The sequence below is a fragment of the Larus michahellis genome, chromosome 9 (genome assembly GCF_964199755.1).
Source record: "Larus michahellis chromosome 9, bLarMic1.1, whole genome shotgun sequence".
Taxonomy (NCBI): domain Eukaryota; kingdom Metazoa; phylum Chordata; class Aves; order Charadriiformes; family Laridae; genus Larus; species Larus michahellis.
The window spans coordinates 9,178,922-9,189,419 of NC_133904.1; the positions used below are offsets into that span (position 1 = coordinate 9,178,922).

The window sequence follows — 10,498 nt, forward strand, 5'->3', positions numbered from 1 at the left end:
AGGACTGAGCTGCTACAGAAGGCCTCTAGGGAGAAGTCAGTCTTAACAATTCCTGCTGTATATATGAGCCATCTAACAATTGCCCTGGCTCTGGGATCTGCTGGGACAGGGCTTGGTGGCTAAGTGTGGGGTGTCAAGCAGGCTCCTGAGCAAAGGAGCATGTGGCTTTCCTGGCAGTTGACAGAAGCTGGCAGCTCAGCTTCCCCTGAGGCCCAACTTGGGGAGGTAGCTGGCGTGGGGGCAGGGGGTAACTTTATCTTCTCCCTCTGTCTTTGCAGCATGTGACACAAGCACTAGGGGTGCTCAAGCCTTTCATAGTTTCTTTTTGTCTTCTGGCCAAGCGAGGTCCTTGATGTTGTTATGGTGAAGAACAGAGATGGCATCAGCTTAAAAAGCTGAATGCCTGCCCTGAAAATACTGAAGAAGGCCTATCTTTTTCCAGTGGATGAGAGCACATTGTGATAGTCCTGTGTCAGCCCCCAGGTTCACCTAGGATCACTAGGTCGCTGGCCTGAGGAATCCTCCAGAGCCAGACCTACAGCTGTGCCAGGACCAAGAGCCAAAGCAGGGCTTAGCTGTGGCCTGTCCCGCAGCATGCAGAAGGACTCTTCTCTGGGATGACAGCTTTTTGGCTCATGCATTTCTGCAGAAATCATCTTCTGTTATTTTTCCCTACTTGGGAGTGAGTGGATTTCCTAATCTTTCAGCTGCTGGCAGAAGAAGCACACAACAGCATCTCCGGCCAGGACACTGACATCTTTGAGCCCAGGGCATAGAAAAGTCCTGCCAAAAGTACTACTCAACTGACACTAAGAGCTCACAGGTGTGTGGTTTTTTTACCTACAGCCCAAGTGAGACATGTGGAGGGTAACTGGGACTGGTGAGCCGCCAGGGGGGCTGGGCTGGGCCGGGACCATTGCTGCTCTTCCCCTGTAATGAGAATTGCTCTGTGGGAGACAGTGTTCGGGCGCCATCTCTAGTTTATTGGCCATTGTGATTTAGCTGTTAGATCTACTACAAAACTCCTTCCTGGCTTGGTCAGAGACACTCTGGGAGGAAGCTGAGGGTGGCATGGATCATGCTCCTGCTCTGTTTGCTGTGCTCTTCTCTGTCTCCCCATCAAAGCAGGCTACTGGCTGACAATTTGTCCCAGCAGTGGTGAGCAGCCACAGGGACCTCCCAAGAGCTGTGACTGTCCCAGTCCAAATCCCAGAGGCAGCACTGTGGTGCTCCCATCTGTGCATGTGGGGGTTTTTTTTTGTCTTTCTCTGTTTTTACAAGTGAGCTGCAATTGATCTGTTTCCCAAGCAAGCTGTGCTGTTGTGTTTGCACTGGCCTGATGGTTGTAGGGTTGTCACACGTGGTTTCCTTGTGATGGCTCCAAATGCTTCCTGGCCCCATGGAGGGCACTGCACAGTAAAGAGCCAAACGCAGCAGAAAAGTGGGTGCCTTTTGCTCTCCCTCTGGGCTCTCACACGAGGCTGCCACAGCCTCAGGCTAGGACTCGCCATGCGTGGACCAGACGTGCTGCTGAGGCTGGAGAAAACAGATTTAACCCCAGTCGCCTCTGCCCAGACAGGCCCCATCCTCCCCGCAGCTTCGGAGCCGGCGTCCTGTTTGGTTTGAGCCTGAGCCAGTGCCCTGATGAATGCAGCTCTTGTCAGCACCCTCCACCTTGGCTGGCTTCGGGTAGGGGTCTGATCTTCTGGCTGATGAAAGGCACCCGTGTGCAGCTGCAGAGCTGAGAGGGATGGAGGGGGGACAGGGCACGCTGCAGGACCAGGTTGATAGAGAAGGTGGTAACCTCTCTGCTGGGCAGAGACCAGCAACTTGCTCCTCTCCAAGCCCTACTGCTGGCCAAGGGAGGAGAAGATAGCCTGGAAACGGGTATCTGATCAGCTCCTTGGAGGAGATGCCTGGTTCGTGAACCAGAACAGACTGCCTTGCCTGGGACACAGCTACTTCTGCCTCCCTCCTCCCCAGCCTGGTCCTGCTGACTCCACGTTAGCAAGGGATAATTGGCGTTAGCATCAGGCATGGCTCTGTTTGCCATTGTGGCTTTTGGTGGGGCTTCCCTGACTAAACTCCCTCTCATGATGCAGTACTAGGAGAAACAGCTGTGCTGAGGCTTTTGGAGGATTTAGGAGGGTATATTCTGCTTGTCTTACACCATCCTGTGGTTGAAATCTGTCTCCTAGTCCTAGTTGCTGCTGCAGCCTCTGTTCCTCCTGCCTGCCTGTCTGGCTGAGCTGGAATTAGGCAGAACCAGCTCCACCTGGGCCCCTTGTTGTGTTCTTGTTTGCCTCTGTTGAGCTCTTTTCTCTTTCTTGGTTAGAGCAGATGACTGATAACTGGGGCTCCTTGCCCAGACATGGGGGGACTCATTCTGGGATGCAGGGAGGATGGAGGTGACTGGTTCTTTGGCCCCTGTACCAAAGGGCGGTCAATGATGGGGGGACAGTGCTGATGCTCCTGGCCTCCTTAGAACCAGCCAGCAACTGTGCCCAAAAAGCTGCACCCCTGTTCCTTGCTACACGCCACAAGGGACCCCGGAGCTCTACTGTTGAACACTTTATTTCTCCCTCGCTGTAGCCCTCCCTTCCCGGAGCAGACACTCTCCTTGTCCTCCCACCGCAGCTCCAGGGCATGCTGCGGGAGAGGGATGGTGACCTGCTTCCTCTGCTGGCTCCCAAGGGAAGGATGCTCTGCCCGGGAGGGACAGGGCTGCCAGGCAGCCTGCTGCCAGGTTTGGGGAGGGGAGGGACAGGCGTGGAGCAACGCGGCCAGAGCGCCTCGTCACGAGCAGTCATTCAACCAATGCTACAGTAAGGAGGTGGTTGGGGTTAGAGGGCCACCTCTGATCCTATTTTACAGGGGAGAGAAGCGGACCCCGGTTTAGAGAGCCGTGTCTTCAGCCTCGATGCGGGGCCCAAAGAGCTTCTCTGCAGTTGCTTTGCCGTCGTACTTGGGCAGGTTGCCACCAAAGTCTGCTGGCAAGATGTCAGCGTCGAACTCCTGGTAGAAGGACTCCAGCTCCTCCCCATGCACAAAGACCTGGCGGGAGACAGGAGCGACCCTCAGCAGAGGACCTGGGCAACTCTTCTCAGCTTCTCTATTTCACCCAGGGATAGGCCTCTGCCTCCGGGTCCCTTTCCCACACTCACCCTCTCCAGCAGTTTGCTCTTCAGGAACGGTTTGACCACGTTGTAGGTGGTGGTGAAGTACCAAGGCTGGTGGATGAAGTGGACGGCCTTGAATCGTGCTGGGAAGGAGTCCTAGGATCCCAAACCCAGACACAGGTCGTTACACACAGAGCTGGGCGGGCAGCAATGGACACCCCAGCACTGCCGCAGCTCCCCTCACCAATCTCCCCTTCTCTCTGTGATGGCCCGTTTTTTGTTCTGACACACAGGATCAGCTGTCCCAGTTGGGAGGCTCTTCAGCTTCCCTGGTGCTCCCATTGCTCCCACTCCATGAGAAGGACTACATCTCTGCTGTCCTCCTTCCCTGGAGAGAGCCAAGTGTCTTTGGCCTCTGGTCCAAGGGCAGAAATCCTGGAATGCCCGTGAGTGGGCTGGGCTGAGAGGATGGTGAGGAAAGTCCTCCAGGCCATGCTGCAGGATGCTGCAAGGAGTGGTGGATACTTCTCGTTGGCCATTTGAGAGGGCAGGGAGCTGGGGCTGGAAAAATAGTGTCCCTCTTGCAGGATTTAGCCAATTATCCAGCAAGGGAAGGAGTGTGTGATGGGGAAGAGCCTCTCCACGATGCTTTCTCATGGTGCCACTGTGGTGGCAATCCCAAACCCTGCTAGCCCTGCCTTCACCCTACCCTGAGCTCTCTGATCCCACTGGACCCGCTCTGACTCTGCTGTCCGCAGACTTTGCCACCTCACCTGCAGCATGTCCACCATCTTCTTGAGCTCAGAGGGTTTGATCCCTGATGCCTGCTGCATGGTGAAGCCCTTGAAGTTCTCAATGATGCAGAACCCATTGATCTGGGTCTCTTCGTTTTCCAACAGCTTCTCCAAGATAACGCAATAGGCACGAAGGATCTGATGTGGAGAGGAGAGACAACAGGTCTGGTATTAGGTCTCACCTCCCATAGACCCCAGGAGGTTCCCAGGAAGGGTCCCATGGAGAGTTATCCGGGATCTGCTTGACTCCAGCCTGCTTGTCACAGCCAGCCCCAGGACTTAAGAACAGGGAGGGCATTTCAGGGGATGCTCAACAACAACCAGGTTCCCCTTTCAAGGCAGGTGTGTTTCCGATCTGGATCAATGATAACTTGCCACCAAATTCAGAGCTGAGCAAAAAAAAGAGCTGGAAGAAGTTGGGCGTTACACACCTGGAGACCTCTTTGCCAAGAAGCCCTTTCTGTGACCCATGCCTCAGTTTTCTCCTCTTCCCTGTGTATCCCTTGTTTCTAAAGCACCTTGATTTAATGGAGTTGTGCCTTTCTTCACCCCGTGTTACCTGGGCTGGGGGATGCACACCCTGAATTTGGCCTGCACCACATCAGGGGGAAGGAAGGGGAACCCGTTGGGATGGACCATGGTCTCACAGGCTCCCTGGAAGGATAAATTCAAAGGGCTACAGATTTTCTTCAATCTGAGTGGCTGGAGGCTGTGGCCGGACATACGTATATGTGTGTAAGGGATGCTGCGCTCAGGTGTGCCAAGCAGGACAAGCCCGGGAGTGGGACCACTCTGCTCCGGGAGTAACGGCTGGGCTGGGCTGACCTCATCGAAGGTGATCTCCTCGTAATCCCAGTTCTCGATGTTGAAGAGCATCACCACCCGGCCGTACTTGTCTCTGCTGGTCAGGATGCCAGGGTAGCCGGCTTCAATGGTGCTGCGCACGGCCTCGGGGGTCAGGTTGTCGAAGAGTTCGGGGTACTGCTGGCGGAAGTTCACATAGCCTGGAGAGAGGCAGAAATCAGGTAGGACAATGGCTTGGGAAGCCAGGGCAGCACTGGGGCAGCCACCAGAGATGGGGTGGGCTAGTGATGGTAAAACATCAGTCCTGAGCCCAAGAGCTGCAGACCAGTTGTGCCCGGAGTCCCCATGGGTCAGGTCTTCTCCAGCAAAGGTGGGGAGAGGAGGTCAGCCCTGGCCCCAGCACACTCAGTGTTATTCTCCCCATGCCAGGGGCTTCCCACGCCTGCCTTCTCTCCAACACCTCAATGGGCAGATAAAGTCATTTTCCCCCTCATTTCTCTTCTCTCCTTCCTCCCCATTTGGGTAACATCCCTCAGCTCCCCTCCCTTGGCACCCTGCAGGCACGAAATAAGGAATCTCGTCCTGGGAAAATGCGGGCGAACAAAACAGCTGTCTGGGAGCCAGCGCTGATAATTACAACTCATTATCCCCCGAGCTGACACAAAGAAGAGTGGAGCCGGAGCCAGGCAGGTCCCTGCCGGCAGCCACCCCCTGGGCTGCCCTCCTGCTCCCCCTCCATCCCTACGGGTCACCCCCAATGAGGGGAGGGGGTGCCACAAGCCCCCCCAACCTGCCCCTAGCCCTCGGGGGGTTCCAGGAGTGCTGAGCCCACCAGGCACCATGCATAGAAGCATCAGGGCGGGTGCAGGACCAGCTCCTTACAGGGGTACAAGGGGGTGAGTATAGGTCGTGGATGCACACCAAGTATCCATAGGGATACATGGAGGGGGTGCAGCCCAAACCAGCTGGGTTTGCTGCACAAATGAAACAGCCTGCCGCTGCCAAACATGGGGTTTTTTCCATTTTGTCCAGTAAATCAGCAAGGAATGGGACTGCCCTGGCATTGCAGGATGCCTGACACCACCCTCATTTATTTCCTTCCCCATCCAAGCGCTTTGCCCTCCATCCCAAGCCCCCAGCCCTGCCTTTTTCTATGTATCCTCTCTCCTCATCCCCTTCCCGTGCCAGGGTCCTACTCTGCCGACACAGCCCAGACCAAGGGGCTGGAAGGAATCAGCACAGGACTGGGAGCTGCTGGTGGATGTGTACCCCTGTCCTCACCCAGCATCACAGCCCGGGACCCCTCCCCACCTTTCAGCAGGTCGTAGGCCCTGTGGACGTCAAACTTGCGGGCACGGATGAAGCGGAGGAAGAAGGCGTCGTCCTTCCCCTGCACCTTCTCGGCCACCGCCTTGCACACCTCCTCGCCGCCCGCCCGCTCCTGCACCAGCTCCCGCAGAGCCTTCACCGCCACCTCCCTCTGCTCCTCCTTCTCATTCAGCTCATCCTTTGCCTGGTGGGGAGCAGGGAGGGGACCTGGCTCAGTGATGACCCCCCCTCCACCCCCGTGCACCCCAAAACACTCCAGGGGTCATTTAGGCACCCAAAAGCTGGAGGGGTGCAGTGATGCCCCTTGCAGCATCCCAGCACAGGGAGGGCAGGGTCACCCAGGTCCCCTGCTTGGAGACCCTTTGGGGTAAGTGCATCCCACCCCACCAAGACAAAAGCCCGGCGAGGGTCTCCTCCAGCCCCCGAGAAGGAGCAGAATCCCCCATCTGCGCCTGCCCCCCCGGTTCCCACGGCCACCCTCACCTTCTGCAGGGTGTGCGGGGGGATCTTCTCACACCTCCCGAAGACGGGGCCGTGGTCCTTGGTGGTGAGGCGCTCCAGCTTGGTGCGCAGGGCCTGCTCCTCCTCCGAGACGATGCGAAAGGTGCCCGTCTGGGGGCAAGGAGAGGATGTAGGGGCTCCCCAGCCAGACCCCCAACTCCCTGCCCCACCACAGGTTCCCCGTGGGGAAGGGCAGAGCCTCCACGCAGGCAGCCGAGGGGGTGCAATGGGGGCGGGAAGGGTTGATTGACCCCCAGACTCCCCGCCACGGGCAGAGAGTTGCTGGGGGGGGAAAGGGGTGCATGAGGTCTGCCCCATCCCGATGCTGCAGGGAGGGGATGCTCAGAGCCCGGGGGATGGGACAGCGCGGGGACAGTACTCACAACCGCAGACATCTTGTCCTCTGTCCTCCTTTGGCCACAATACCCTGGGAGACGGAAGGAGGAATCAGCAGCAGTGGGGATCCCCAATGGCCTTCGCAGCCCCTCCCCGTGCCCCATCCCATGCCCCTCTTGCTCAAGAAGGGGCACCCCAGCCCTCCTCTGCTCCATCGCATTCTCCCTGCTTCTCTGCCTGCCTGCCAGAGGCTGAGCAGCTTTAAGAAACACCAGCGGTGTTTGCGAAAGCAGCTTAAAAATGTGGGTATCGATCATCTGACACCTTCATCCATTCTTCCAGGTCTGCCTTTCCATTGGAGACTGGGGGCATCTCATGGGGATCCCCAACCCCATGAAGATGCCCTGTGCCATTTCATCTCAGACCACCGTCATACAGGCAGAGGTGAGACCCCAATTCCGGCCAGGTGGGCAGCAGCTCATGCTTTTATGCCTTTTATTTCCACTACACCGTTATCCCCAAGGTGTTTCCCAAACCCTCGAGCCCTGCTCCTCCAGCCCAAAGCCCATCACCAGCTGCACGGTTGGACTGTGAGACTCTCGGCATCTTTCTGACGCCATCTGTGTGAAACACCTTGTTCCTATGCATGAGGAGGAGGAAGCCTGCCTTCATCCTCCCTCCAGTGCCTGGCCCTGCCCCTGCCGGGCCGTAGCACCAGCTCTGAGCCCAGGTTGCGCGAGGGATGCTTGGGTCCAGCTCAACCAGTTCCCAGGGGCATCCCCTTCCCTGCCAGCTCCCAGGAAGGGACGGGCATCCCCTTTTTCCAGGCACTAAAAGCAACCCCAGCCTCGGAGGTGCCAAGTTAAGGGAGAGACGGATGATGGTCTCCAATGTAGTTATTTTGAGTGGAAAAAGTCCCGGATACTCACAGGGAGAGGAAAAGTTGAACCGTCCGCAGAGGGTCAAGTGCACAGGGCCGAGAGGGATGCACGGATGGTGAGGCCGGAGTGGAGCAGCAAGAAAGACGGACGAAAGCTTTGTAGAGTCACCGGGTTGGGATTAGACCGTCACAAGGCATCAACTCACTGCAGCTTTGTAATTAAGTCAGCACAACCCAGGCAAGAAACCCCATTAAAACATTACAAAAGGCAGCTGAGGAGAGGGAAGGAGGGAGCCGGGGCTCCCCCGGCCAGCCAGAGCGTGCGTGGAGGGGCGGGCTGGGATGCCGGACCCGATTAACAAAGTATAAAAGCTTCTCGTTGTGTAACTCGCTCATTAGCACGGAGCAGGGGCAGAGGCAGGCGGTGGGCAGTCTGCCATCCCGGCCTGCTCCCCCGGGGAGAGCGAGACAGGTCTTTTCCCCGGCTTCTGCCCTGAAAAGCCTGGCAAGGTCCCGCTGTGAATTTGGCCACATGGGCAGGGTTCGGCTGCGGGGACCAGTCCACAGCAGAGGATGCTCCTAGGGCTGGTCCCACCTGGGGCTCTCCAGCTCCTCCCCAACGAGGCCACCCAAACAAGTATCCATACGGGGACTCCTTTCAGCCTCTAAAATAAAAAAAAATATGGGCAGATATTTTGTTTTACTATGCCCCTGAGTGATGGTTGCCTGCTTGGAGCTTTGGGAACTGGAATCCAGTCCATCCCCAGGGTGATGCTGTGGACCCACAAGGGAGGGAAGCCCCACACTGCGGCAGGGATGGTCCTGAGCCCACATGTGAGTGTACTGGAATGGCAAAATGTGGTTTTTTGGGACATCCACATCCCAGCATGCTGAAGCCACATGGGCAGGGGAGCCCTTGCAGCTTTAACTCTTTTCAGGCCCAGGGTTGCAGGAGCTGGGTGAGGACGGGGCTGTGCATGGCTCCTTTCCCAAGCCCAGGAGAGGAGCTCAGCTGTGTTCTTACCACGATGGGGATTTTGGGGAGGTGGTGGGACCAGGCTAAGCACCAGAGCAGGACTGAAGGGGCTTACACAAGGCGTGTTTTGTAATACCACTGGGATTTACGGATTTCATTTCCACGGGGCTGCCCTGCAAACAGAGCCGAGACCCCGCTGCGAGGGAGGGAGGAGGACGAAGGCACGAGACTCCAGATGAAGGGCAGGGGGGAGCCGGGAGGGAAAACCCGGACCTGTGCCAAGGCCCTGAGCAATGCTGCCGTGGCCAAGGACACCGGGCACTGCTCTCCACTGGAGACCTCCCGATCTCCCTGTCCCCTTCCCATGCCAGCCCTGGCACAAGGCTCAGCTCCCTCCTAGAGCTTGTTGGACCTTTGTCTGCAGCCCTGCGAGCAAGACGGTGTGTAACAGGGGGACATCATCAGCATGGGAGCTCCCAAACCAACCCAATGGCCCTGCGCTGGGGTGGCAGAGGGGACCTGCGCTCCCCTGGCCACCTGGGCATGCTGGCCATCATGCTCATCGCAGATGAAATGTTTTTGCAGACTTACGCACAACCCCTGGCACCACCAAGTGGGTGCTTTGTCCCAGGAAAAGCCACAGGGGAGGGTGGCAGCCCCAGGAGGGACCCACCCCAAAGAGGACGCACCCCAAGGCGTTGTGGCTGGAGCCCTTAGGGGATCTCTCGGCCAGGTCCAGTTATGCCCCTCCTCATGGGCCCTGACCCCATGCGAACCTGCTTCCCCTCGCTCGGCAGCGCTGGCCCCTGCTCCCCGTGAGCACGGGGCTTGCGAAAGCTCCCACGCTGTGCTGGCACCGGATCTCACGGATAAATCCCGCTGCTTAAAGGCGGGCTAAACCTCCTCGTGCGCCCAAGGCCGCCCCTCGTGCCCCCGGGAATTAAGGGGTTTACTCAAAGGTATCTGCACCCCACGTGGGTAGCACTCGCAGGGGCTAGCGCTGCTGCTGCGGGGTGGCCCTGAATGGGCCACTTTGTGCCCTAGTCCCCGCCTTGGCTGCCCGCCCCACGTGCCTGCACCCCATGCTGCCTGTACTCCACACTGCCCTGCACTCCACGTGTGCGCATCCCACATGTGCGCACCCCACACTGCCCTGCGTTCCACGCTGCCCTGCATCCCACACTGCCCTGCACCCCAGGTATGCACATCCCATGTGCGTGCATCCCATGCTCCCTGCACCCCACGTGTGCACCCCACGCTCCCTGCATCCCACACTGCCCTGCACCCCACGTGTGCGCATCCCATGCGTGTGCACCCCACGCTGCCCTGCACCCCACGTGTATGCACCCCCCACTCCCTGCATCCCACACTGCCCTGCATCCTATGTGTGTGCACCCCACCCTGCCCTGCTCCCCATGCTGCCCTGCACCCCACGCCTGTGCATCCCACGCTCCCTGCATCCCATGTGCGTGCATCCCATGTGCGTGCACCCCATGCTCCCTGCACCCCACGCGTGCACCCCCACGCTCCCTGCATCCCACGCTGCACTGCTCCACACACTGCCCTGCACCCCATGTGTGTGCATCCCACGCTGCCCTGCACCCTATGCTACCCTGCACGCCACGCGTGCGCACCCCACGCTGCCTGCACCCCGCGGGACTCGAACCCGCGGCTTCCCGGGGTGGGCGGCGGAGGCGGAAGCAGCGGGTGGTGCGGAAGGGAAGCGAGCGCGGGGGGGCGGGAGCTGTTGCCCAGGTGA

At 58.5% G+C, this 10,498-nt stretch overlaps 1 protein-coding gene across 1 annotated transcript; it reads right to left on the minus strand.

Moving 5' to 3' along the window:
- Nucleotides 1-964: 964 nt before the first annotated feature.
- On the minus strand, nt 965-8,097 carry RLBP1 (retinaldehyde binding protein 1). Its single transcript, XM_074600624.1, has 8 exons — nt 7,813-8,097; nt 6,931-6,974; nt 6,530-6,658; nt 6,029-6,230; nt 4,739-4,917; nt 3,893-4,051; nt 3,165-3,275; nt 965-3,054 (listed from the first exon to the last, which is right to left on the minus strand). The coding sequence occupies exons 2-8, from the start codon at nt 6,940-6,942 to the stop codon at nt 2,896-2,898; spliced, it is 951 nt and encodes a 316-aa protein (XP_074456725.1). The 5' UTR covers nt 6,943-6,974; nt 7,813-8,097; the 3' UTR covers nt 965-2,895.
- Nucleotides 8,098-10,498: the final 2,401 nt, after the last annotated feature.

Coding starts and splice junctions, on each gene's coding strand:
- RLBP1 (XM_074600624.1), bottom strand. Junction 4,918..6,028: donor GGCCTACGACCTGCTGAAAG/GTGGGGAGGGGT, acceptor GCCTCTCTCCAG/GCTATGTGAACTTCCGCCAG. Junction 3,055..3,164: donor AGAGCAAACTGCTGGAGAGG/GTGAGTGTGGGA, acceptor GTCTCCCGCCAG/GTCTTTGTGCATGGGGAGGA.